A 27,898-nucleotide genomic window follows, 5' to 3' on the forward strand; every position below is an offset into this window, starting at 1 on the left:
CCAAAGTGAAATATAGCTACTTGAACATAACAATGAAAATCATACACTTTCAGTAATAAACTTTATATATCTAGTAAAACGTACAGGCAGCATCAAACAATTATTGGAAAATATTGTATATGGTCAGTCTGTATCCTTTATGATGTATCTTCAGAGTTCACAAGTAAAAGTACTTACTGCTTACTTATAATTTTTGTTTTAGTGAACAAACATAACAATAGTTTAGTTTTATGTATAAGTCATGACAAATCAATGAACAAAGGGTGAGTCACATCACAAAAAGTTCTTGAAGGCTCCTCCAGAAAATAATTACCCAGTTACACAATGTTAAATATATCGGGAAAAAAAATATCTAGAGTATGAGGCTAAACATTCAAGTGACAACTGCTCAGGTTCTGTGTAAAACCCTTGGACATGAAAAGAATCTTGGAGATCTTGGAAAAGATTTTTGGGGTCCATTTTGGTACCTTAAAGGTACATATTAATACTTAAAGTGTAAATATTTGAACGAAATAGGTACAAAACTGTACCTTTTGAAAAGGTATTGCCCCAGTGACAGCTTTTGTACCTTTATTTCTGAGAGTGTATGCCATTAACATTTTTCTCATGCTTTTGAAAATCCAGCTTGTTGTTGTTCCTGATAAGCGTTCATCACCAAAGTTGTAAACTGGCATCTGGCATCATGGCATCTTTGTTTCCAAACACACATCGCCTGGAAATCCTGTATAATTCAACCAGAGTCTTTCCAATTTTGTGTTCTATATGCATCAGACATTTAGCCAATATATAGCCTACATATCCATGTGTTCTAAGTGTAAAAGTTATTCTCAAATGCCATCAGTTAAATTTAGGCTATAATTTAATCAGGTTGAATACAATTACTAGAAGTTCACAATGAACTCAATAAATAGTTTCTTGACTTACCTTTATCAGTAATTCCTAAAATGTTTTTTGTTGGAATATCTGATTTTACATCATCTGTATGTTTTTTTATTATTCAATAATTTATTATATTTCTTATAAAAAAATAGAATCAACTTAATGTATCTTTAATATGTTAAATCATTAGCATTCTGCTACATTGCTAACATGACAGACACTGCTTTGCTGCCTTTTTATATTTAAATGTAGGCCTGTTAAAGAACAGTATTTGTTAACAAATATGAATAAAGTACTTAGAGAAAGAAGCATTTTTTATTGTTTTATATTGCACAGGTATTTATCTACAAAAGGAAAAACTAATGCATTGAAGACTGTATGTGATTTTGTATCAGCTTTAGTTGTTATTCATGGTGTTGGTGATCCATTGGCTGAATGCGCAGATCTTGAAGAAAAAAGAATTCATAAAAATCATATAAGTGCTTAATTTAAAACCAAACATGTTGTACCAATTATTAAACAACAACATCTCTATTACCTTGCCATAGACACACACACATAGATTCTTCTCAGCACAGCCATAACCCCGGGACACAATACCCTGCAGCTCACCACTGCACACCACAGGGCCACCAGAGTCACCCTGAACAAGAGAAACATCACTACTGCTTATTATTAAGATAGTCTCAAACACTGCATAAAATGTGTATTGTCTTATATACTGTCATTTTAACAGTAAAGGACTGTAAAAATGCTACAGTACAAAACTGTAAGTTCCCTACTGTAATTTTACGGTAGCAAACTGTTTTTTTGGATATTAAAAAGAACAAATTATTTACAATTAATAGCCATAAATTCACAGTCCCAGAATTCCCTGCATTAGATATTTGATGTTTTACATTAAAATAACTTAGGAAAGTTTCTTCTTAGGGTTTTAAGTTACATATAATGTTATTTTTCTGGTTATAATTCTGACAACTACAGCTGCCTGTTTTTTACTATACACATTTTTTTACAGTGTAATATTCATGCTATAAACAATAAAATTATTTCATTTCATCCTCTACCTGGCAAGAGCTATTTCCTCCATCCAGGTATCTAGCACAGAACATGGTATTGGTGTTCATACCAGGGTAGTAAATTTTGCAGTCGCGGTCAGACAGGATAAGGATTTCTAGACACTGAAGCGTGCTGGCAGCTACAAAGAAGCAACAGAGATGAGATGAACTGAAGTGCTATGACCATGAACTGTGAATGAAGTGGCATCAAGAATCCTGACACTAACTGGAACTCATGTTGATTCCCCAGCCAGAGACTGTGCACATGGTGCCAGCGGCGGCACAGCCAGTGGGCAGAGACACAGTCTGCACGTACTGATTGAGGGTAGCGGGCCTGCTAAGTTTGATCAGCATGATGTCGTTGTCAAGGGTCCAGGAGTCATAGCTGGGATGGCGGATGACCTTTCCAGAGGAGATGAACTGCTCAGATCCCTCATTAACTACAATGTTGTGTTTGCCCCAAATGGACTTCCAAACGTCTGAAACATGATGTCCAATACTATTCAAAATAGTAGAAATTAATAGACTGATATATGAACTACTCTATGAGGACGTCACTTACGACTTGTAGCAGTGAGCAGCAGACACAACCCAGTACTCGCTGACCAAAGAGCCACCGCAGAAGTAGTAGCCAGAGTTCAGAGACGCCTGCCAGGGCTGGGAGTAGGGCTCGCACTCATATCCAAGAACAATCTTGTCAAGTACTAGAGCAACTACACAAATTACTATTGCCATATAATCGCGAGAGTATGATGGAAATTCATTAATCGGTGAATGGAGTCTTTACTCACAGGCGGCTCCAAGATACACCAGGAACATCAAAGACCTCATGACTGCTGATTTAACCTTTTTTATTGAAGGTCTCGTTCCTCACTGACATTATTTATAGGAATGTCAGCCAATTTATCCAAGCTCAAGTGGTCTGCCACTGACCAGCTTCAGAAATATAAATCTTTGATAGACCCAGGGAGATCCAGCATCTGTGTTGATGAATATGATAATTTTAGGTTTCGTGACCTTGAAAGCATGTTTCCAACGTGACAAGTTTCAACAGCTGTCCATCTTCTCACCCGAAGGCTGGGAAACTGGTGCACTGTATTGCCCATTGTATTATAACAGTTTAATTCAGATAATACAGTACAGGGGTGTTTGGAGTCCACAAAAACAAAACAAAACACGTCTAACAGTTTATTACATTTGTACATTTATATTCACCACAGCGATCTTTTGTAAATAAATCGATGTTTTATTCTGTCAGTCAGTAGAAGGCAGATTCATTCAGTCCCCTGGGGTTATCACAAGGTTTGTTTATTTGAATGTTTGATGAAAATACTCAAATAAAGTAAGCTCTAATCCTACAATCAAATGAGCTGAATAAGACACCAGGGTCAATTCAACAAACAGGTATTTATTACAAAGGAGAGTCAGTGGAAATAAATGATACAAAAAGGCGAGAGACTAAGGTCAGCAAATAAATAAATAAAAAAATTAATTCTAGGTGGGAACCAAGAAGGATGGTGGGAAATGTAGTTTTGTGGTGACAGAATTGGTGGGGGTCCTGAGTTCCATTCAGACGGACTCATCCCTATGCCCTTTAAAGGGTTCACCCTCCAAGTGAGAGCACTTAAGGGTGGAAGAATATAGGGGACCCAATAGCTGTTTCTTGAAGTGTCCATCAGTTGTACCCTTTGAAATCTTTCATTGCGAAGCGCCCTTTGAAGTGGCCAGTTTTGAAGACTGACATGTATGACCAGACAGTATGGTGGCCATGATTGTTTTTACTCCAAAGTACCTATAACAGGATATATCCTGTTTGGAACACAACAGTTATTGTACAGTACAGAAACACTCCACAGCATGGAGCACGGTTTAGAAACACTTATTTCATTACCATTAGAGAGCTCTGAAAATGCAACCATAATGCAACACAGTGAAAGGCAGATATCCATGTTTTATGCTTTTGGTAATTTTATGGAAGGTTCTCCATTCTCACCTAAAAAAGTTTTAAATTATAATAACATAAAAAATAATATATATATATATATATATATATATATATATATATATATATATATATATATATATATATATATATATATATTATTTATAAAATTATAGTGGAACCAACGGTGTAACAATTGGACCTCCGATACCACTGGAATATCACACATATCTCAGCACATCAGATTCAAGAACCAAAAAGATCTATATATATATATATATATATATATATATATATATATATATATATATATATATATATATATATATATATTATTTTATACAAATATTAGTAGTTTTTGTGAAAACTAATGAATAGTGAATAAGAACATTTTTACTGTTACCGTCAGTTTACATGGCATATTAAACATTTAGCTTATAGTCTATATCTATATAGATTTTTTGTCATCTGAGTTTAGAAGTATTATTTCTTACTTATAATATTTGCTTTAGTGAACAACACACATTTTCTGAAATCAACTCCTTATTCTGTTCCACATCACAATATTTGTGGTCCCTTTTACCTAAAAAAATTTTCCTCAATAAAAGCATTTTACAATTTTATGAAGGTCAGACATCCATCAGCACAAGTAGTTTGGTTCTAGGTCAAGCAGCTGCCCTTATCTCCAGGGGTTTAGCAGGCATGTGTAACCCAGACAGAGTGTTACACGCATGATCCCTGACTGAGATGATCATTTAAAAATCACTTTAGGTCAGTTTTAAATACTGGACAGGTTAGTAAAAACAGAAACTGAAAGAACTTTTAAGATATAAGGGTAAGATATATCTGGCTTCTTAGAATGAATTTATAGAGCTCATAGATTCATTCAGGATCAAAAACACATACTGTATCTCTTTGAGTGATGTGTCAAATCTTATCAGGAAGTGAACAAAGTCTGGTGTCATTTGTTACTGTTATTAGTTCAAAGGTTCAAAATCAATGTCTGGTTTTATAGATTAAGTACCTCAGGTTGACAATAATTTTAGAAAGGGCAGCATTGAAATGTCTTTATATTAAAAGTTAAAAGTTGATTGTCTGTTCTTGAATCCCCTGTTATTACTGAAAACACTCCCACAATTAGACTTTAATTTAGAATCATTTCCTTAATTTCTATCACACTGAAAACAATTCTTTTACTTAGAGAATTTACTAAATAGTCGTAGGATTCATCTAAAACAGTATTTATATTGGAATTTAGTTGTACAGTTTATTGTCCAAGAGTTATCAGTCCGTATTGAATTCAGAAATCTAGTGATAATAGGTACAGTTAGGACGTTATGATGTGGAGCAGTGACAGCAAGGCACTACCCACTGGACTTTGGGTTTCCACAACGGCAATCACCTCCCCATAAGATATAAATACAGATGTGAAACAGCCACCTTCACACTTGTTCTTCAGACAGGACAGCGTCAATCAAAACACACGGACACAGGTAAGAAGACAGTCTTACTTCTCAGTCAATAAATATGAATTCCTAATGAAAAACAGAAATGTTAAAGAAAATGTCTTTGACTTACAGACCCAAATTAAAGACCATGAAGGTTTTTGTGGTGTTCGCACTTGCTGTATTTACAGGTAATACTGTGTGAGAAAATGATGATGTTATTGGCTGGATAAATACATATTCAAACTATCAATTTGTATTGACCGGTTCTGATCCATCAACAGGTTGCCAGGCCAACCTCTTCTATGCTGATGAGCCCAAGCCACAGCTGGAGCAGCTGACAGATGCATTCTGGAGCTATGTTGCGAAGGCAACACAAACAGCAGAGGAAACCGTCAAGATGATCAGGTCTTCCCAACTGGGACAGGAAGTCAAGTAAGTCAAGAACATCTACTTGTGGTACACAGATATTTAGATATGTCCTGCACCCTGAGAAGAAACTCAAATGTTCTTCTTCTTATCACAGTACCAAACTGACCCAGGGTGCTGATATGGCCAGCGAATACGCCGTCACCATCAAGAAGCAGATGGATCCTCTGACTGAAGAGCTAATGACCAAAATCACCAAGGAAACTGAAGTGTTGAGGGAGCGTCTGGGCCAGGACCTGATCGGCGTGAGAGACAAACTGGAGCCCTACGCTGACAACTTGAAAAGCCAGATCCAGCAGAGAGTGGAGGAGCTCAGGACGGCCATGGCTCCATATGCTGACAACCTGGACTCTGAGACCCTGAAGGCCACTCTGCTCCAGAAGAGCGAGGAGCTGAAAGGAAACCTGGAGCAGAGCGTGAAGGAGCTGCAGGCTCAGCTGGAGCCCTACACTGCTGAGATCAAGGAGAAAGTGGATCAACATCTGCAGGAGTTCCAGAAGACCGTGACGCCTCTGACTGAGGACCTCCAGATTCAGATTAGAGAGAGAGCCCAGATGGTCCAGCAGAGTCTCACACCCTACGCTGAAGACCTGAAGGAGAAACTGGATCCCTACGCTCAGGACCTGCAGGCCCAGCTCACCTCCCTGTACGAGTCCTTCGTCAAGAGAAATTAGATGCTACCAACAGACTTTTGCCAACTGCTGCTAATGTAATTAGATACTAGATTCTGTTAAATGTGAAAATATGTTCTTCACTGTCTGTGGTTAACACTAACAACTGCTGCAGACCTTACAGTGACCTGATGGAAAGTATTTATTCATGCCAATGTAACAAAACACAAAGGTCCAATCATGTGCATCTACATTGATTTTTATGTGATGTTTGAAACATTTTAATTTAAATTAAATAAATATTTTGTCAAAGGAAATAAGTCTAAATATTTCTTTCCTGGTCAGGCTTTGTGTTGGTTTGGGGTTTTTTTTATTAAAAAGAAGGCCATTATATTTAACAAGGCATCTGGTATTTGTTCCAAGACACAGTAAAAACAGTAAAAATGTGAAATAGTATTACATTTTAAACTAATTTCTTTTTAATATAATTTATTCCAAAAACTGGGTAGATGACATACAAATTGTAGTCTGTTCCAAATTACATTACAAAATTAATGTACTAATGTGCTAATCTGTACTAAATTACACATTTTGAGCTAATAATTAATTCAGTCATAAAAATGTAAATTCTAAATAAATAATTTTAAAATATACTAAGGAAATATATTTGGATGTCATGTGACCATAAACAAATTCAGAGACCATGCAAATATGATTTTTTTAAAATATTTATTTTATTTATTGCTTCAAGTAAATATATTAAGTAAAAGAGGTTCAGATGACAGAAATTATGATAAATTATAAATTGTGAATTTAATGGGTTTGAAAGACAAAAGCCTACCAAAGACACAGTAATACAATTATATTGCTTTCATGGTAGCTGATGCAATCTGGAAACACGTTTTTGGAAATTCAGTCAAATGCTTTAGTGACCTACTAGTTACTGGTTGTGCAGTTTTCAGGTTCAAGTGATCTTACAGAAATCATTGTCATAGTCTAATTGTTGAAACATTTCTTCTTTTTGTCTAAAATTGTGATGAATAAAATATATATTAAGTTGTTTCTTTGAAATACATTTTTTTTCTGTACGGTCTGTTTATAAATAAAATTGTTGAACACAGATAAAATAAAATAATAAGTAAAAAACATCTAAAGAGTAGTAAAAATAATAGTTATTAGTATCCTTGTTCTCATAATATTAAACAATCATTCCATTTATTTATAAAATGAATGTTTATTGTGTCACAATGGGACATAGGATAATTAGTTATGCATGATACAATGCAATGTTTTAAAGCTAGTACATTAGATGTTATTCCACAATAAATGTTTTATTTTGAATTCTGGGCAAAAAATGATTTTTTGAGAAAAAGGCCATCTCAAATTAGCCATAGGAACAATGGCCTATTTATGAAATATGATCTGGACACTGAGTTAGACACCACATTTATATTCAGTCAATGAGCTATTTTATATATATATATATATATATATATATATATATATATATATATATATATATATATATATATATATATATATATATATATGATTTCTATTAAATAATACACAACTCAAAACCTGCACTAGTTTTATGCACCACACATGCCACCTAGTGGAAGTGCACTATCATGTCAAGTCACTGTATGGAACTTATTAAAGATAATTAAAGACGTTAGTTAACCTACATGTTTATTAGTTAATGCATTGATTAACATCAACTAAGACAGACAGTTTCTAAAAGAAGGAATGATAAATATTTTGACATTAAATATTATCATAATTGAAACTATACTGACATGTGGAGCTTCATCATAAACATTACTGGTTGGCACAAGATTAGTTTGTCACTAATCTATTGTTTTCACTAATACTTTATATCAAATGAAAACATAAAAAATAAATACACTAATAAATTATCTTAAAACTCAACCTACTTCAACTTATACACAGTTAAATTTAAAAAATGAGTTGAGAATAGTTGTTGCCTAGTTCACCATTATCTCATGTCTTCACTAGTCATGAGCCGAAGTAGAAAAATTCACATAATTAATGCACGATTATTCATGTAGCTGTTTCTTAAAGTTTTACTGGCTTTATAGCTCATGTAATTTGTTACTGACTGATTGCCAGCTCCCTTTTTAATGGTTGCATGAAGACACATGCGTGCCTGCAGAACATTCGTAAACACCTACAACATGATCAACGCATAAAATCCCACATAAATGCCAGCGGCAGCATGTCGGGAGCTGTTCTTGCATGTTTCAAGGAGTACCTGTCGATGCCATTTCCAAGATTCTCCCACACACTCCCATCAGAACAAAAAACAACCTTCATCATCCACCTCACACAAAGAGGCTAATCCTGCCTTTTCCAAGTGCACGCTAACAATAAACTCCAGGAAAACAGCTGCAACCTGTCTGAGCTGGTGTATAGCTGCTCTAGCTGGTCTCGGGCGAGTGCACCAATAAACCCAAGAAACACATTTGGATTTAAGATTTTGCCTTCAACGGCCTGGGTATGCATGAACCGCTGAACATGTGTCTCAAAGGCACAAATGTAAATTAAAGTGACAGCAAATGACAACACATCTTGTTGTGTCATGTTTACATTACACGTGTATTTTGCAACTGTTTTTTTAGCGATTTTACTGAAAGTCTGGTGATGTAAGGTAGTGCGAGGGAGTGCTCTCAGTTTGCCAATGTTTTGACAAGGCTCTCTTAGAAACTTTCTTAAAGAAACAGTGTTCTGTTAATGTTAAAAGTTATCTGGTTTTTAATTTGTTCTCAAGTTGTTATTTATGCATCATTCATGGAGTGTGTTTAATGTTTAAGATGTATGTTTGTGTAACGTATATTATAAAATGCTATTATTCTTTCAAAACGCTCAGAGAAAAGTAACATTTCCATAATGTTTGCTAAATGATAGTGTTCCCTCAACACTTTATACAACATTTGCAATAACCAAGACATTTTTTTATAGAATGGAGATTTAATGGCTTAACAGGAACGATAGCCACATTCTGAAAACGCTTTTATTGAACTTTTTTTCCATTTATTTATTTATTGCTAGCTGGGTATTTGCTTGTACTCTTATTGTGTTGTAGGTCATTAGCGGTTTCTGAAGGCTATGATTATCTCAGCGGACTTTAGTTTGAAACAATTGCAAATTGAACAAGTTAAACTAACTGAGATTGTTGCATTTTACTGGTAACTTAAGCATCGTTAGTTGAATGCATTTCATTTAAAGAGCATGCACGGAGATCAGCTTTTTGTTAAGTGGGCCTGATTATTTGGACTTTAGCAGCACAAAATAACTTTTTGCACAGAGATGAGGGGTCAAGAGACTGATTAAGATGCAGATGACTGATTTCTCCAAACAGGTCTTTGACCTGGAATGCCTGACTGTTGAAAACAATGACTAATGTAGACAATCTTCCTATAAATGACTGAATCACAGACCACAGAAAGCAAGAAAAGAAAAAAAAACAAAGAGTCACTAGAGTTCATCTGCACTTGTGTTGTGTTTGTGTTAGATAAATCCAGTCCGTGATTATCAGCTTGAGTCGTGGCTGTGATGTTGCTGCTCTGAAGAATAGATGGTATCTCGTGGGGGAGCAGAGTATAGACCCTCTCACATGGTACACTGGATCTAGCAGCCCCATTCTGCTAAATGATGAGTTGGCCGAGGTTACATGCGTTCATTACTTATTGTTCACCTTTCACACATTTATCCAAAAACCGCATGGGACATAAACAACCGAGCCCTTTCATGAGTTCATAATTAAATCATCACGCTGAATTGATTTTTGGTAGTTTGTTTTCGGGAGCAGGATAGTCTTTTCTATTTTAAACCGCATTTTCTCCAATTTCATTATTATTAGATGCAACCGAATGAATAAATGCCCAGTTTGCTGAAACCACGTGTCTAATACATCATTGAGAAAATTCAGCTAAAAAATCACCACCTCCTAATTGTAAACCCATGAAAAATGTTTTGTCTGACACTTGGCACTGATCTTCCCCTTATGAAAGCAGTGTTATCAAAAACAGAAAAAGGAATTACAGAGGAAGCTCTGTTTGCAATTCTTTCATCTGACTAATCCATTAGGAGCATAGCACAAAAGCATGGGAAGGGCTGAAAAATAACACTCCATAGTAGTCAACTCTTTTTTTTAGTCTACTTCTTTTTTAAGTAGTGAGTTAAAATGTTCCTTTCCTTGTAGCACTGTCAGTCATTATAGCCATGGGTTTTCAGATCGTGCCTTATACTCTCCATTTCAAGGCACAACCATTGCAAATGGGAAGTTTCTGACTTATATAATGAATCAGCATTTTAAAGACAACCAGACATTACCTCAGTGGTACCCTTTGTGCAACTCATTGCATCACAGAATAAATTTCATCGCTCGCAATAATTCAGTTGTCGGAACTATTATTATGCAGTGATTTAATAACCTCAATTAATAAAAAAAAAAACCTCAAAATAACAAAAAAGCTAAAAGAACAGAAAACGCTATACTATACAATAAAATTATTTCCCGTTTAATTCAATAGCAATTTTCAAAGGAAAACTGTGTAGTTGTTTTATTTAGAGTATTGCTCTCTGTGTAATAACGTACATTCTTAGTGTCTGATTCTTCACAAACTGAATTTTGCGTTAGGGTAAAACTTTTTAATTTTTAAAATCAGCATTCAATTGGAAAATGCACAGAAGAGCGTATGAAACTACAGCGGATGTCTGCATGAGCAGTGATCATACTGGGCCCTGTGCATACTAAAGCCATGTTTGTTTTCACCAGCTGCAGGGGTGAAACAGACAGAGCAGAGCCAGAAGAAAGGGACAAGTTGGGACAAGAGGCTAAAGATCACTGAATAGGTGGAAGCAAATTGTGGGTGATAAGGCTTTTCTTACGTTGTCACTGAAAAAAAACAACATAATTACCCCTTTAAGCTTTTCGACTGGAAAAAAAAATTGTATAGAAAAGAACGTGATCTTCTTGGGTTGCGTTGTGAGTTCGGGAAAGGAAATATAAGGCTGCATTTATTATGTTAACTCTTTATAGGGAATATCAAAGAATGTCTTATCTTTTAAGATACACCTTTAAGATAAACCATACAGACGTGGAGGGGCATTGTGATCAAACAGGCTCCAATCAGCAGTAGTTTGCGAGTCGTGACATTACTACTTGTTACAGTGAAATAGACTAGATATCATAGGGGATCAACAACTTGTATGCTATAATAAAAACATTTATAGGCCTACTTTTGTTGTTGTTGCCATTGCCCATGTAAATGCTAATCTAAATACGTGAAATGAGCGATAGCATGGCCAATAGGTGTATTTAAATGCTAATAGGGTCATCCGTGTTAATTCCAGGCCATTCCAGTAAAACTACAAACAATAGTCTATGTTGGCGCCTGCATTAATGTTCGCGTCACCTTCGTCTCAATTGCTTTTTTAATCACGAGGGATTTGCTTTACAGGAACATTTTCAATTGTTACAATAGACGAAGAATAGCTTCAGTTTATAATTAATTAAGCGATAAAAATGTAAGATACGCGGAAGGCACGAATAGCCTACGATACTGTTAACATATTTTTGTTGAAATTAAAGAGAGCGGCCTATGATTCATTATCTAGAATAACGGGTGCAAAGTTGCTGTAATCTCATAGCCCCAAAAAACGCACATCAGCAACTCGTTAGCACGATATAAAACGCGTTGCGTCCTTATTTTCTTGAGGAAATGATATAAATTGCGCAATTTATCTCCAGCTGGTGCCGAAAGATGCGGACTTCGCACACTTGCTGCGGTCAGTGACGCGTGGGATGATGCGCGAGCCCCGAACAAAGGAGAGATCACGTGGCTGAGATTGTGAATGCAGCGGGTGCGTCCCGGGACTGTATAAAAGACCTGACATCCACACTCCCTCTACACGGAGAAAATTACACGTCTCAGGTAAGAAACACTTGCTCTTCACTCACAGGGTAGTCGTAAACTTATTACTGAACGGTTTTATTTGCTGGAGAACGAGTTTTTCGATTACCTGATAAACTTCCAGCTAACTAATGGTGTAGTATTTAATCGCGTGTTAATGTAGAAAGTAGCTTACTCGCATGTTCAGATGCCATTTATTTGTGCATTTTAAGACAGGTTTTTGATATCACACTGTTTAGATTGAAAGACTACATGTGATTAAATACGTTTATGGGTTTTCATTTCCAAAGTTTGAAGGGAATAAAAGGTCTGATATTTGAATGCCCTGCAGTGCTCAAGACATATTGATTTCTCCTGTTTTGATCTTTCCTCAGGTGTACTTGTCTGCCCATCAAAATGAGGTCTCTTGTGGTGATCTTTGCTCTGGCTGTTTTTACTGGTATGAAAAAAATCTCCATTCACTCGTGGTTTATTTTTTCTGTCTGTTTGGAATATGAATGCTCAATGTTATGCTTGCAATGCATCTTTATCAAGTATTGCATTACACAACTAATGCAGGTTACTGGAAATAATGCAGCTTGCTCATTTGTGAATAACTTAATGTAGTGTAAACTTCACAATCTCTTCACACCCCTTGCAGGCTGCCAGGCTCGTAGCCTGTTCCAGGCTGATGTCCTTCAGCCCAGATGGGAGGAAACGGTGGACCGCTTCTGGCAGTATGTGTCTGAACTCAACACTCACACTGACAGTGTGGTCCAGAACATCAAGAGCTCCCAGCTCAGCAGAGAGCTTGAGTATGTTCCTCTTAATATCTACCTACAGCACCATCATACTCATCTTCTCACACTATGCTCCTGAAACACCACTCCTGACCAGCTTTGTTTTTGCAGCACCCTGATTAGTGACACCATGGCTGAGCTGAGCTCCTACAGCGAAAATCTTCAAACCCAGATGACTCCATACGCCTCTGACGCTGCTAGCCAGCTCAACAAAGATCTCCAGCTCTTGGCTGGCAAACTGCAAACTGATATGACCGACGCTAAGGAACGCTCCACTCAGTACCTGCAAGAGCTAAAAACCATGATGGAGCAGAACGCAGATGACGTGAAGAACCGTGTCAACACCTACACCCGCAAACTGAAGAAACGCCTGAACAAGGACACCGAGGAGATCCGCAAGTAAGTCAGGATGCTCTCTCGGGCGGTTAAGAAATTCAGATGTTTGAATATATTAAAACATTTCTCTTTCACGTCTTCAGCACCGTGGCGACCTACCTGGGTGAGCTGCAGTCCCGTGCCTCCCAAAACGCTGAAGCCGCGAAGGGCCAATTCGAGCACTACGCCAGCCAGGCCCAAAATGGTGCCGGCCAGAAACTGGATGCCCTCAGCGAGCTGATGAAGTCCCAGGCGCAGGAGGTCGGCGAGCAGCTGGAAGTCCAGGCTGGAGCTCTGAAGGAGAAGCTGGAGAAGACCGCAGAGGAGCTGCGCACGTCCCTAGAGGGCCGAGTGGATGAGCTGACCAGCCTTCTCGCCCCTTACTCCGAGAAGATCCGTGAGCAGCTGCAGATGGTTGTGGACAAGATCAAGGAGGCCTCAGCAGCTATTCCCACTCAAGCTTAAGAGCTCCACACTTATCTAGTGTTAACACCAAACAGAAACAAGAAAGGAGGTTTTGTGTTACTGAAAAATGCTTTTTTATTCTGTGAGAGGTTGATAAGTGGTTAAGAACTGGACTCGACTGGACTAGCACTGTCCATTATTGGGCAAAAGAATACCATGTACTCACCGCGTTTACTTTCTCAGTATTAACCCACTGTCTGAGGATATACTTTCAGTGCCTTTCTTTAGCATACAGTACATTTTAAGACATTTTAAGATCAATCATCCTGTTTTGGCAGTTCTCTATTAGTTGTTTTCTAGTTAGTGGGGCCAACATGGCACTATTCAAAATAAACACAAAAAGTGCCTTCAGCTGCTGAGCTAAATCAGAATTTATGCAAAGATGAGCTTTGTTAGCCACAAATCCACATATAAAACCTTGTTTACTTTACATGTTTGTGCACTGTTGTATTTGAATTTGTTTTCAATAAATGTGTGTCCTACTACACAACTTATTTGTCACATGATTCTTGTCAAGAGTATTGCAAAGTACTTATAAAAACATTTCTGTTCCCACCACAGCCACGTTAATAATCCCACACAAATACACATTTCCAACATACGTGGTCTTAGGAAAAATCCATAAATATTATAAAATATATATATAAAAAGGAATATATATATATATATATATATATATATATATATATATATATATATATATATATATATATATATATATATATATATATGAATAAAATTTCGGACAAATCACGTGACATTAAATAAAGCCTGCTGTAATGACTATCATCACATATTGACATTCAGAAATATTTACTAAACTTAAAATTAAACTTAATTATTTCCCAGTATTGCTGTTTTCACAGGTATTGAACCTGCTTTTCAGTGTATTTCTGGCTTTAATCAGATTTTTTCCCTTGATAACTGGTTAAGGGATTAGACAGGCAGAAACATGCACTCACTTTATACAACACAATCATTAATATAGGCCTGTAATAAGAGTCGGGAACAACACATGCATATGCCTTTGCAAAAAGCAGTTATATTTACCCTAGGCTCATATTTCCAAATTTTGTATGTTTAGACAAGACAGATCATATTCCGCAGTAAACTTTGACTTATACACCCCCCTTTCCCCTCTATTTCAAGTTTCAGTTTACTGTCACACATCTCTCTGCCTTCTCCAAAATTTTCAAAAAGACTTGTGTGGGCAAGACTTATCTACTGGTCACACCTTTCCTTTTCAAGGAACCTGAGATTTAAACCATTTCTCAGTTATGAAGTTCAAGAGAAGGTCTGTTTATCTTGGATTTAATAAAAAAAAAACAAAATCAATCAGGTGCAAATAAAAGACTCTTTATGACCCTTTAATTTATTTGAATTTCTTATGGAAATAGGCATGTGTGTGTGTGTGGTCCAGGAATAAGCACATCTTCATCTCAAGTATAGTAAAATGTGATCAAAAAAAGAAAAAATGGTTTACACAATATATTTGTATATGCATGTTTATTTTATATGTTGTATATATTTTTGTATATATATATTGTAGGTGTAAAGTCAGGGGATAGTTTGTGCAGTCTAAATTCATTATGTACAAACAGTTAGAACGGCTGTTTTTAATTGTAACGCTGAAAAAACTGTAAAACTACAAACCAAACTTTATTCAGACACCTCACATTTCTCACATTATCACAGTTTATTAGCTACAGTTTATAAAGTGGTTATAAAATATAACAAAAAGTCATAGATAAACTGTATCAGCTATAATAGATATGATAGAAAGGTACTTTATATTATGAATTAGGAAGAATATCTAAGTTGTCAGCTGCTAAACGTAAGTACACTATTAGATAATAACAATACAGGTCAATCAGTTATCAAGCCATGCCTAATGTGGTTGTGTAAAAAGGGTGCATTAGCAATAAAAAACAAGAAAACAAAAACAAAAACAAAAAAATCACACAAGCAAAACACAACGAAAAATTGAGGTCAAAAATTATTTAAAAAAAATCTATTTTACTAGTCCACTATCACTTTATTTTGCTATTCTCACTTAGACAAATAAACAAGTGTCCAGCACCAACTAGTAAAAAAAATGTGAAACAACTCATAGACAACATATTTAAGTTTAAATGATCAAGATACTCTCTGTACATAAACCTTTTTGAATCTAAAAATGTTTTTCTGTTACCCTTACGATTAATCTCACTCTTTTCTGATAAATTCTCTCCTTCAAGCTGTTCAAGATCAGATCCATGTTTCTCAGCTTTGATTGTCTCCGGATCAAAGGACCTGTTCTCTAACTCCTCTCTCTCTCTCTTTTCTGCTGCTTTGAATCTTAAGGAAGACATGTTGAGATCTGTTTCCAAATTCCATTTTGTTGCCTGCGGGACTGCTGCATAAGGAACATGCTGTGCCCCTGGTTATGTCTTTGTTTTTCCTTTTTAATCTCTGCTATCTTGTATTCATGCTCACATCTGGATAAGCAACACACAAATGCACTGGGACTCTAAACAGTGCACTACCAAACACTGTAAAAATGTCGACGTTTGAAACAGTAAAAGATGGCAGAAACCTGTAAATTGGTTCATGTTAAGTTTCCTTACTATATAAAGTTAAAAATATATTGGTACAGTTCATACCATACTGTACCTAAAATAATGGAAAAAGAGCAAGTTATAGTTTACAGTGAAAAATTACATTTGTAGAATTTCCTTGAAAATAACATGCTGCAAAAATACCAGTAGATGCCTAATTTAGGAAATATTTATAGTTTCATTCTTTGTAACCTACTTGTCATATTCATGACTGCTCTTTGTTCTCCAATGTCAGTATAACTAGATAAAAAAATACAAATCTGGTAATGTAAGTTTTTTTGTTTTTTTTTTGCTTACAACAGATAAAGAAAGAAAGATTACATAACCATGTGCTATTGAGCGTCACACCGAAAACATCTGTCATATTTCTGGTTACTCCCCCTGTTCCAAGAAGAAAGAGTCCCTTTCTTCACTAAAGACTGATGGATCTCCGGTTAGCTTGAAACATCACGGCATTCAATGGACCTTTTTAATAGCAAACTGTGTCCTTGTCTGAAGTTTCAGCTTTCAATCATGCATGTGTCTGGCAAAAAATAACACAAAATCTGCAAAAACAACTGAAAACCTAGGTCTGTTGAGATTAAAATCACTTCCATACTAACTCACTTTAACCTTTTATTTATTTACTTTATTTTTTCATATTTGTTCGATTAAATGTCTATTTTTTTGTTTGCTAGAATTTCCTGTCACTTGCAAACAAAACCAGGTATTTTTTACAAATTCAAAGTGTTCTTAAGCTAAGAATTACTCGCTCTGAGAGACACCTTTTGTTTTAAAGGTCAAACAAAGAACCCAAGACGGCACAGCATGTCACTGAGTAGACACGCTGATGAACCCTCGTCTTCTCACATTACATGAAAGGCTATGGGCCATTGACTAAATATATGAAATTGAAAGAAAAAGAAGTGGCAAATCATGCATGCATGAGAAGGAAATCTGCAAGTGGTTAGCAAGACTTTATCAAGAAGGGTGCTGTAGGTAGACTGTAGTTAACTGACAAAAGAAAGAAGGCCTCGACACCGCTGTGAGTGATCAGAGGTAACTGCAGATCACCGACTCTTGGCGTGATCCCACATAAACATGATGTTCTCATTTGCACAGAGCTTCACTTCCTCTCTTTAGAGTCTAGACGCTTTCAACACTTTTGCATGTTTTCAGCTTTTCGGTGTCAGCGTTTCCTATCATGATCAAGTCTTTTAATAGACAAGAAAACATGCTATTTAGCAAAAAAAAAAAAAAAAAAAAAAAAAAAAAAAAAATCAATAAAAGGGCAAAGAGAGATCTTCTTGACCTAGAAAATAAAAAAAATAAATTAAACAGGTCATTGGCCATTGCCCAGAACGAACTGCTGAGTTTGTGTCAATTCTATCCGACACGTTTAAGATCAGTGATTGTACAAGATTGTCATATTATTTGAACACATAAGAATTTAAATGTTATACAATTATAATAAATACAAAATTTATAAAGTGAATTTAATACTAGGGTTCAAAAGCTTGTGGTCGTGTTTTTAAAGAAGTATTTTAAATGAAACAAACAGCGTAAAAAGTAACAGCGTAAAATATTAATACAATTAAAATGTTTTTATATTTAAAACAAGACTATAAAAAATCTCATTAGCAGTGTAAAAATAAACAAACATTAACTACCTTGCAAGACATAAAAAAACACAAAAGTGGAGTGAATTAACAATAAAATGACAGCATACAAGAGGTGATGTGTTTAAAACTTTAGGCAGAGCATATATCATAAACACTCATAAATACGCACAATTATATTAATTTATAATGATATTAAGAAGGCTGAGTCAATATTACGTTAAGAGATCTAATAATCTCGCTGACCTAGAATCCAAAGGTGGTTTTAAATGCAGGCGATCAGCAGTTACCAAACTCCTGCATCTTTGTTATGCTTGCAGACAGCAGCAGGAAAGAGGCAAAGGTTGTGAAGCTCAACTGATATAAAACACTTTAATTTACTCTAGTTCTCTCTATCTTATGGTATGATGTGGCCAAAAGGTTTAAGTACTGTTGACTAAACGGCGTATCATTACGTCAAAAAACACCAAGGTTACCTGCCTCCAGATTGAAAACCACGTATGTTTTGAACTGAAGACAAACAACAAAGGTTAACGTTATACGTTCAGACATACAGCACTGTATAAAAAAGATACACAATAGTATGGACGGTGATCACGTCTCCATCCTTAAATAATAATAAAAAGATCCTCTTTGTATCACGGACGGTACAGTGTATGGCGAGCGGATGTTTAGACAGCTTCACATGAACCCGGGTTGCATAAATTGCCGAAATGTTGGCATTTTACTTTCTTTCTTTCTTTCTTTCTTTCTTTCTCTTTTATCTAGTACCAAATCCTAGATAATCCATTTTCAGATCCAGATTGACTTCACCATCTAGACTGGGGTTAGTTTAATATCACAATGTGAACAGTTTTGAGCAAACACGTTTTCGTATAGTTCTAACCTGACCAAGAAAAGTTTGAAAACGTGTGCGTCGAGAGGAGCACGTAACCAGCTCCTTGATAGCGAACGGACGTTGTATCAGATAAACAACATGCCCGTGTTTTGTAACAATGCTCTTGCTATTGTTTATAAGGTCTCCGAATTCATCGGTGCGTGTTTTCCAAGAACAATTAAACGGAATCTTTGGGAATACAGCTTTTCTGGCAAACAGAGATTACTCATCAATAAAAGTTGCTCGCTCAGTGACACAGCAAAACCTAGAAAGGCGATGAACAGAGAGTGAACAGAGAGTGATCGCAGGAGGTCTTGATAGGTCAGAGGTGGTGTTTTCACTCTACGTCAGCCCCGCGCCACTATAAAGGGCCAAGCCGTCTGAGGGTCACTACAATCTCAACACTATTCTCTTGAGGACCGCAAGAAAGGTACGGCAGCTTACTTTTATTCCCCTTCTGATAACTTTTCAAACACGAGAAGCGAATCCGGCGAGCTTTTTTTTTTTTTTTTTTTTTTTTTTCCGAAACGTTCAGTGAGTAAACACGCAGTATACTGGCGACATCTAGGCGTCGTTGTTCGCCATCATCGGTAAAATCAGCAGCTTTTAATTATTCTCGCTAATTAGTTAAAAACAGCGTTTAGCATTGAACAGTGCGTGCTTAGAAATCGTAAAAATAACTACATTTCGTATTTATCTTGAAGCGAACGTATTTTAAACACGCGAATATCACACAGAATTAAACTTCTTGTTAAAGCAGATGATTTTTAACGACGCATATGATACGTATTTCTTCAAATAAATCGTCTAGATTCGACGCAGTGTATGGACTGCGTTTGTTTTTACGCAGTCGGCAAATAGTTTCACCCCACATCGTCGTTTCAACCCAATAATGGCGTTTTATTCTCTGTCCGTCACAGGAAAGACCGCAAAGATGAAACTGTACTTGGCCGCAGCCGTGCTGATGCTTGTACTCGCTGTACACACAGGTAAACCGCTTCTACTACACACACACACACTCTTCAATATTCTCAAGAGCATCCGTCGCTTAATAACACACAAGCACGGGTTTGATTTACGATGAAATCGTTAAATCACGTTTAAACAGAGGCACAGGAAGAGTCTACACTGGAGCAGCGTTTCGCCAAATTTCAGACCCAGGTGAAGGAGATCGCAGACGACCTGACAGAGAAGACCAAAACCACCTTTGAAAATATTGAAAAGAGCGACTTTGCTGTTAAAACCAAGTAAGATGATCGTAGTTAACCTTTTTTTTTGTTTCATGAAAATGCATGACCTTTTTTCTATTTATAAAACGTATTATGAAGGCGCTGATGTTGTTTTACACTGGCATAAAAGCTGCTTTAATTTATAATTGGCTTCTTCTTTTTTTTCTAATATGAATTGGTCTCTTTGTCTTGGCAGGAACTGGTTTTCTGAGCAGTATGAGAAGGTGAAACAGAAGCTGACTGAATCCTTCAATTAAAGTGAAAACCAATCACCTTATACCCTCTTCCCTGCAATCATGCAATAGCTGTGTGATATGTGATACCACCCCCACCTTGTTGTGCATTTGTTACAGTTCAGTACATCTTCAAAACTGTGATGATGATGATGATGATCTGCCTGTCATTTGTGTAATCTGTAAAATAGTTTACAATTTTGTGGGTCGCTGTTAAATATTGTGGGCAAAAATGTCAAATCTAAATATACATTCTGAATTTTTTCAAAAGATTAAACGGTGAAACAAAAAAAAAACGATTTGTTTTTGCATCATTTGCAGGATTGATCATTAAAAAATTACATTAACGATTCAAGGCTGTTCAACTATTTTGAATATAAATAATTTACATTTTTGGATTATTCTATTATTATTATTACCTATTTATTATTTGTATCAACCTACAGAATTACAACGTGCTACATACAATCATTTCACAAAATCAAGTTAGTTTTAGCAGTTTATTGAAGAACAAAACCAAAAAAAGCAATATTCAGGCAAACACTTAATTGAAGATGCATCTTCAAACCTAATGAATAGAGGATTAATCAATATCCATTATATGACGTAGTATGTAAAGTCAAATACAAGTCATAGGTCAAAGAGCTTTAAACATCAGACCACATGAGGTTAAAGTCACTGTTTGTTCTCAGTTAATGATCGGTACATTCCCATGATTAATATCAATCTATCCAGTTCAGCAGCCGGGTGGACCCCTTTTCCTTGAATTACATCCCACTATTGAATTTTCTGGCCTAAATGCAATGCAATGTAAATTTGTTTTTCTGTTCGGAGCCTCAGTGGATCAAGGTTGAAACATTTTCGATTTGTGCTAACAGTCATATAAACAAAATGCAACTGGTTACAGGAATAATAAAGAGAGAGAGTTGCCTTTAAGTGTATACGCCACATTCATCAAGTGGACACCCCACAAACAAAACTACTTCTGAAATATACAATTGTGAATTGTGGTTTTTCTGTCAGCATTTCCTATAGTAAAAATATTAGTTTCATAAATTCCAAAAGGGCTGTTTTTACTCTTCATCTAAGTAAACAGCAGGCAGTGCCTACTCAGAAATGATGTGTGACCTGTTTCTCAGAATGTGAATTGATTCAAATACAGCTTTACTGCAGCACAATATCATTCTTCACCGAAAACTCTGAACCATACACAAGCTTATCAAAAAAAAAAAAAAAAAAAGCTTTACAAAAGTCTCTGATATCCAGCTGGTACTTCTTCTGAAGAAAAACGACTACAGTTGCTTCCGCTGCATTAACGCCAAAGGTACATATTTACTATATATGTTTAAGGTTTACTGTAATAATGTACATGTAAGCAATTCCAGATCTAAATAGTAATGTGATGATCTAATCTAATTCAGTTGATTGTTCTTCCAGATGTCCAGATTGATTTTCTTTGTTCTGGTTGTGACATTGCAAGGTCTGGATTTAAATATGCACGTATATTTTATTAACTGATTTATATGTATCTCAATATATGAACTGAAATATCGCTATCATGCAACAGAAGTCTTTAAATCTATGGTTCCTTAGTGCGTTTGACATCATCCGAGCCATTGCCCACTTCTGCTCCAAACAATGCCGGACTTCTTGAGAGAGCAAAGCAAGCATACAGGTATGTTGTTCATCAGCTGCTACATTCTCACGTAAAATTCGCCCAATGCATGCATTTAACGAGTGAACATTTTGTTGTACATTTTGTTCTACTTCTGTGTTCATTTGTGTGTTTTTTTGCAGGGACACAAAGACTAAAGTTCTAAACGTTGGCAGCACAGTGGCTGGCTTTGCTGGCATGTACTATGAGGAACATCTCAAACCTGTAGCTGACCCTTACGTGGAGTGGGCAAAAGATCATGCAAATTCCCTGTGGGATAGAGTGAAAAGCAGAATGCCCAGCTTCAGAGCAACCCAAGAACAATAAGTAAAGCAATTCTTCAAGGGCCGATCGCGACTTTCAGGATATAGACGTTGTGGAATTAATAAACCGAATCATATCTCCAATGTAGTCATGCCATTAATGCACAACTGAAGACCAAATGTATATGAAGACTATAAATTAATATAGTTATTTTTCTGTATGTTTCTTTTTAACACCATATTAATAAACATTGATAACGGTACAGTGTTTTGTGGAATTTTTGCAAGAGAAATGGATAAGTGAGCGAATGAAGCAAACAAAAAAAGGAAAAGAAAAGACAGAAGTGCAAAAAAAAGCAAGAAGCAAGAAGCAATAAATATTTTAACTGAATGAATATTGTATCAAAAAAAGGAAGAAAAAAGGTTCACAAGTCGTAGATTAGACACGTTATGTTCCAAAGTGGAAAGTTCACTAGGGTCTGCTTCTGTCAATTTGGCATGTGGAAAGTTTTTTCACAACCTTTGGACAGCCTTTACTTAACCCTCATTAGTTTATTTACATTGATTTTGGCACGCAAAAAATGAAACGGCTGAGTCAGCAAAATCAGTCAATTTAGTGCTGAACAGGTTAAAAATTTACATTTATTTAAATATTTATTTAAATGTATTCTAAACATTTGTATAGACAGTTATTACCTGGAATTAACTGTTTTATTATTAACTGAATAATATACGCTGTGCAAATAATTTTATCTTGTCTAATGCTCCTAGTGGGTTAAAAAAATCTATATATAAATTATATTTATTTATTGTATATAATAAAAAAGCATAAAGGGTTGCATATTATATTTGAGTATTTGGGACCAATGATCACTATTAATTAGGTGCTTATTAGCATGCTCACATCAACTTTGTACCTTTATAAAGCATATTTTCTGCATGAGCATATTCTATGTCCCTAAACCTACCAAAAACCTAAAAACTATACAATAACAATAGCAACAGTATACAGTAACAATGTAAAAGTCAGATTTACATTATTTCACACTTTTTCTTTACAAGAAAAATTGGTTATACATATACATAATTCTTTTATATTGCGGGATGGGCAATGTTATATTTTGGGATTCTTTGAATAAAAGTTCCTGTTAAGCGTTTTATCCTAAATGCATCTTTAATGTTCGAACCCCAAGAGCACTTGAACATCTTCGATTAGTGGTTTCATAATTTTCCTTTTTTAATACACACAAAGGGAACAGTGGACTTTGTGTGGGCGAACCGTGGTGTACATGTTTGCCCTGTAGGTCGACCCGCGTGGGTGGGTGTGTGTGCATGCAGCAAGAGTGTGTGATTGATTTTGAGTTACTAAGTGTGTGTGTGTGTATGATGACGTTTGTTTGGTCAAGTGGTCAGGCAGATATAGGGATGGACGGCAGACAATATAACTGCAGACGCAGCCACTGCATTTGACTCCAGTCCTTTATTTCTCTCTACGGGAACCTCTCTAGCACAAGGTAAAGTGAGTCTTCACCAAGTTGCTCTCATACATGCATGCAATAACATTTAAGGATAAAACTACTGAAAATGCATTGCTATTTTAAACAGAACTGAAATGCATTTTCAATTTTTTTTTTCCAAATGCAAAACATTATATTAAAGCGCTAAACATGCAGTCAATCCTTGGATTTTGCATATTTAAAATGACTTTAAATTTTGAGAATCGGTGATGTTTGTATTCACTGACATATTCGGCAAGCATATCATGTCTACATTTCTTTCTCCTCTTCTAGATGAAGCTGACATTTGCTCTCATTCTTGCACTCCAAGGTAAAAGCTAGTTCTTGAAATGTTCTCTCTCTTTTGTTAACTGGTGCAAAACTGCAAAAAATAATAAGACATGGCATATTAGAAATGCAGGCCTGAGGCCTTTTCATCTCTGTTTGCTCATCCGGCTAGGTTATCAACTTACTGGAAATTTTAGAGGAAGATTAATTGTTTTAATTAAAAGTGATCAAATCAGCAGTAAAATAACAAATCCAGGCTATTTTTGCATTTAGGTTTGTAGGACAAACTGGGACAATTTTGAAAAAAAAAAAAAAAATGTCCCATTTATTCTGAATTAATTCTATAAAGGAATGTCTGACAAGTAAATGGCCTCTTAGCACATAGTGATATTTAACTGACCTTTAACTGGTCCAAACTATTCTTTTTCCAATGTCTCCATGAAAGAAAAACAGACTACATACCCAGAGTAATCAGGAACTCTTCAATAAATGTGGCTAAACTTGGTTTAAGTACTAGTTTATATTATACTCAAGGTCTTTTCTTCTTCTTGTAGTGTCGGTGTGTGTCTGGGCACAGGATTGGCCAGAACCTGACAAGGAGTTAGTAGAGAAATATGAAGGACTGAAGGCAGTTTTCTTTAAGAGGATCGTCAATGCTTTTGAAAAGATCAAAGCAGCCATTGAACCATCGCTAGAGAGTTCACCAGTAGGTGCACAAGTCAAAGAAATTGCAGAAGAACTAAAGAAAAGACCAAGAGTGGAAAGCATCGTCAAAATTGTCAGGTGAGGGCTGCCTGAATCTTGCCAACCTGGCCCTTACTGCATTTCATTATAAAGCTGTTCATGTAAGTTATTCCAGGTCAGTACATCTAAAATGTTTTGTGCGCTTCTTCCAGCGGTGTGGCCAGTGAGCTCGCGCCCGTTGTGGACAAAGCTCGCATGTCTTTGCTTGGTGCTTACGGCATGTATCTGCGGCCCTACATTGGAGAACACCTGGACAAAGCAATCACCAACATCAAGCCAGTGCTGGATACCGTCCTGCCTCATGAGGGTTAGAGTCTGCAGATCTTCAGCCACTGACTCCTTCAAACCAGCAAACATGTATTTTCATCGCTTCGATAATGGATCCGAATCTGAAACCATCTGACAGCTGTGTGCATGTATATACTGTATCTGTGTATTTGATACCATTCTGTTCAGTGCAGGAAAATAAATAACATCCAAGCCAGCATTATTAGAGTATGAATTATGTGATTTTGTGTGCCTCATAAAGAAACAAGACGACTCGCTCTAAATAAAAACATCTGGAGAGTGCAAACCTGAGCTTTTGAGTTTTGAGTCTGATTAACTAGAATGCGTGCTGTTTCATAACAAAAACTAAAACATATAAGACATTTATTTATATTTTTTATTCCAGACCTAAATGTACTGTACATATGCACAAAATCTGAACAAAAACGCAATTATTTTCAAGAAAAGCGTAATTCAACTAAACAGAAATCAAAGAATAAGCTAGAAAGCAACCACAGCTACTTATGTTCTGCCTGCCATTGATAACTGGTTCCACACAATTTTTACTTTTAGATATTTGGATAATAATTTATGAACATTTTGTTTCTGTCATATCTACTGCAATTAGATTTTATAATGGTTATAAAGTAGTTTAAGAGCAATAAGAATTAAGCTTCGTCTGAGAGTGTGAATATAGCAAATACTATTACTATTACTACAAATAATACTAATAATAATATAAGACATACATTACTATTACATTTGATCATACTTAAACATCTGCCTAATGATGACCATTAAAACTGGGAGCATAACAATGGGACATAATTTTCACCCTTTCTTAAAAAGAAAAAAAGTTCTTTCACATTTAAAATATCAAAGAGATTTGCAAGTACGCAGCCTCCGAGAACACCCATGCAGGTCATTTGATTGTTTCAAAGCATATTAACAGTAATACACAGAAAAATAACATCCTTGCTGCAGCTCTAAAGACATAGTGTCCATATGAGTTTATGAGTTGATCCAGTTCATTTCAATAGCTGTGTAAAATTAATCAATTATAAAATGAATTTGATTAAGCTATGAAGTAGCATTAGATGACAGTGCCACAATATAGGTCAATTCAGGTCTAATTTTATTCTCTGTCCGTACAAAGTGATACTATTTTTGAATATTAAGTATCTTTTAACCATAAATAAACAAAACAAATAAGGCAACCATAAAGAGTCTAGTGTGGAGAACAGCTTAACTGTCTGAAGCTCTGTCTATGGCTTTTAAAGAAATAATGCCCTCAAGTGTGCAACAAGAGTCTTTACCTGTGGAGTGATCATGTGGAAGTCAGAATCAAAGATATTAATGGTTTTCCAAAGGTAACAACATGCTGAGTTTACTGGGTTTGGGTTTATTACATACATCTCTATCATTCTCTCATAGGCACACACACACACACACATACACACACACACAAACACACACACAATATGCCGTATATATAATATACAAATATAAAATATTAAACATATATATATATATATATACATATATATATATATATATATATATATATATATATATATATATATATATATATATATATATATATATATATATATAACATTTTCCAACCAAGCAAACAAGCATTTTAAATGACACCAGCATTAATGGATCATCACTAAGGTTCAAAGAAGCCTGTAACTATGTCTCATTACAATATCTGCTAAATCATTGCCAGTGCCTTGTTTCTTTTAGATTATCACATTCATCAACCTTCTTTTTTTCACGGAAACTAAAAGAGCTCATACTTATATATTGAATTAGTGTGATGAACATTTAAGAACCCTTTACCACTATAAAGAACCTTCTGTGTGATGGACGGGTTCCGTGTAAAGGAGTAGTGCACCAAAGAACATTTTGTCATGATTTACTCACTTTCGTGTCATTCCAAACATGTATCATTTCCTTTCTTATGTTGAAGACAAAAGAAGATATTTTAAACATTTCTGAAGAACCAAACAAATTGTTGGTCCCCTTTGACTTCTATGTAGGGAAAGAAATACAATGTCCATCAACTGTTTGATTACCAGCATTCTTCAGATTATGTTCAGCGTAAGAAAGAAACTCATACAGGTTTGGAAAGACATGAAAGTAAGTTAATCAATGGCAAAACTTCTATTTTTGGATGAACTCTCCCTTTAAAGGTTCTTCACACAACCATAGATGTCTATAAAGAAAGTGTATTCATGTTAGTGCAACTCAAAAACACCTCGTCTTGTACAGACACGAAGAAAGATCTAGACACGCACATACACTTTTGCAAAAACAACCTAAAGTAGCCTCAACAGGCTGACGTGTATAGGGTGAAACAGACTTAGGACTTTATTTGGAAACGTGTTGAAGTTCAATTACGCAAGACAAGAGCCTGTAAGCATTTATCTGTCTGCCGGTGGATGGGGAACAGAATATAAAAGACGCTATAACAAGTGTGTTATCATATTAAGAACTCAGATATGAGTTACTTATTCTTAAATGCCAGATCGTTGATCACGGTTTAATGCGATCAATCAGAATGTATATTATGTGAAGAGCCATATCTTTTTAACAGGTAATCTCATTTTAGTCTTTCTTATCTTACAACAAGCCCCAGCAAAAAACACAGCCCCACATCAACACACACACACACACACACGCACGCACACACGCACACACACACGCACACACACACTCACTCAC

At 35.8% G+C, this 27,898-nt stretch overlaps 5 protein-coding genes and 1 pseudogene across 5 annotated transcripts; 5 read left to right on the forward strand and 1 right to left on the reverse strand.

The window, feature by feature from the left end:
• Positions 1-985: 985 nt before the first annotated feature.
• On the reverse strand, positions 986-2,942 carry LOC122360843 (annotated as a pseudogene).
• Positions 2,943-5,222: 2,280 nt separating this feature from the next.
• Positions 5,223-6,681, forward strand: LOC122360315 (apolipoprotein A-I-like). The gene is made up of 4 exons (XM_043260813.1): positions 5,223-5,372; positions 5,460-5,515; positions 5,609-5,759; positions 5,851-6,681. The coding sequence occupies exons 2-4, from the start codon at positions 5,476-5,478 to the stop codon at positions 6,425-6,427; spliced, it is 768 nt and encodes a 255-aa protein (XP_043116748.1). The 5' UTR covers positions 5,223-5,372; positions 5,460-5,475; the 3' UTR covers positions 6,428-6,681.
• Positions 6,682-12,230: 5,549 nt separating this feature from the next.
• apoeb (apolipoprotein Eb) lies at positions 12,231-14,412 on the forward strand. The gene is made up of 5 exons (XM_043261766.1): positions 12,231-12,324; positions 12,678-12,742; positions 12,944-13,097; positions 13,194-13,481; positions 13,562-14,412. Exons 2-5 carry the CDS (start codon positions 12,700-12,702, stop codon positions 13,920-13,922), a joined length of 846 nt encoding a protein of 281 aa, XP_043117701.1. The 5' UTR covers positions 12,231-12,324; positions 12,678-12,699; the 3' UTR covers positions 13,923-14,412.
• A 4,874-nt stretch (positions 14,413-19,286) lies between these two features.
• On the forward strand, positions 19,287-20,752 carry apoc1 (apolipoprotein C-I). The gene is made up of 4 exons (XM_043262047.1): positions 19,287-19,424; positions 19,915-19,983; positions 20,103-20,241; positions 20,420-20,752. The coding sequence occupies exons 2-4, from the start codon at positions 19,929-19,931 to the stop codon at positions 20,478-20,480; spliced, it is 255 nt and encodes an 84-aa protein (XP_043117982.1). The 5' UTR covers positions 19,287-19,424; positions 19,915-19,928; the 3' UTR covers positions 20,481-20,752.
• Positions 20,753-21,603: 851 nt separating this feature from the next.
• apoc4 (apolipoprotein C-IV) lies at positions 21,604-22,636 on the forward strand. Its single transcript, XM_043262046.1, has 4 exons — positions 21,604-21,780; positions 21,894-21,936; positions 22,050-22,131; positions 22,254-22,636. The coding sequence occupies exons 2-4, from the start codon at positions 21,894-21,896 to the stop codon at positions 22,435-22,437; spliced, it is 309 nt and encodes a 102-aa protein (XP_043117981.1). The 5' UTR covers positions 21,604-21,780; the 3' UTR covers positions 22,438-22,636.
• A 1,128-nt stretch (positions 22,637-23,764) lies between these two features.
• Positions 23,765-25,480, forward strand: apoa2 (apolipoprotein A-II). Its single transcript, XM_043262085.1, has 4 exons — positions 23,765-23,887; positions 24,164-24,200; positions 24,712-24,940; positions 25,054-25,480. The coding sequence occupies exons 2-4, from the start codon at positions 24,164-24,166 to the stop codon at positions 25,211-25,213; spliced, it is 426 nt and encodes a 141-aa protein (XP_043118020.1). The 5' UTR covers positions 23,765-23,887; the 3' UTR covers positions 25,214-25,480.
• The last annotated feature ends 2,418 nt before the right edge of the window (positions 25,481-27,898 follow it).

This window comes from Puntigrus tetrazona, chromosome 16, assembly GCF_018831695.1.
Source record: "Puntigrus tetrazona isolate hp1 chromosome 16, ASM1883169v1, whole genome shotgun sequence".
Taxonomy (NCBI): Eukaryota; Metazoa; Chordata; class Actinopteri; order Cypriniformes; family Cyprinidae; genus Puntigrus; species Puntigrus tetrazona.

Excerpts from the sequence above, each read along its gene's own strand:
- LOC122360315 (XM_043260813.1), top strand. The coding sequence starts at position 5,476 with ATGAAGGTTTTTGTGGTGTTCGCACTTGCTGTATTTACAG. Across the intron at positions 5,516-5,608 it reads CGCACTTGCTGTATTTACAG|GTTGCCAGGCCAACCTCTTC; the intron begins GTAATACTGTGT and ends ATCCATCAACAG. Across the intron at positions 5,760-5,850 it reads CAACTGGGACAGGAAGTCAA|TACCAAACTGACCCAGGGTG; the intron begins GTAAGTCAAGAA and ends TTCTTATCACAG.
- apoeb (XM_043261766.1), top strand. The coding sequence starts at position 12,700 with ATGAGGTCTCTTGTGGTGATCTTTGCTCTGGCTGTTTTTACTG. Across the intron at positions 13,098-13,193 it reads CAGCTCAGCAGAGAGCTTGA|CACCCTGATTAGTGACACCA; the intron begins GTATGTTCCTCT and ends TTGTTTTTGCAG. Across the intron at positions 13,482-13,561 it reads GACACCGAGGAGATCCGCAA|CACCGTGGCGACCTACCTGG; the intron begins GTAAGTCAGGAT and ends TCACGTCTTCAG.
- apoc1 (XM_043262047.1), top strand. The coding sequence starts at position 19,929 with ATGAAACTGTACTTGGCCGCAGCCGTGCTGATGCTTGTACTCGCTGTA. Across the intron at positions 19,984-20,102 it reads TGTACTCGCTGTACACACAG|AGGCACAGGAAGAGTCTACA; the intron begins GTAAACCGCTTC and ends ACGTTTAAACAG. Across the intron at positions 20,242-20,419 it reads GACTTTGCTGTTAAAACCAA|GAACTGGTTTTCTGAGCAGT; the intron begins GTAAGATGATCG and ends TTGTCTTGGCAG.
- apoc4 (XM_043262046.1), top strand. The coding sequence starts at position 21,894 with ATGTCCAGATTGATTTTCTTTGTTCTGGTTGTGACATTGCAAG. Across the intron at positions 21,937-22,049 it reads TCTGGTTGTGACATTGCAAG|TGCGTTTGACATCATCCGAG; the intron begins GTCTGGATTTAA and ends ATGGTTCCTTAG. Across the intron at positions 22,132-22,253 it reads AGAGCAAAGCAAGCATACAG|GGACACAAAGACTAAAGTTC; the intron begins GTATGTTGTTCA and ends GTTTTTTTGCAG.
- apoa2 (XM_043262085.1), top strand. The coding sequence starts at position 24,164 with ATGAAGCTGACATTTGCTCTCATTCTTGCACTCCAAG. Across the intron at positions 24,201-24,711 it reads TCTCATTCTTGCACTCCAAG|TGTCGGTGTGTGTCTGGGCA; the intron begins GTAAAAGCTAGT and ends TTCTTCTTGTAG. Across the intron at positions 24,941-25,053 it reads AGCATCGTCAAAATTGTCAG|CGGTGTGGCCAGTGAGCTCG; the intron begins GTGAGGGCTGCC and ends CGCTTCTTCCAG.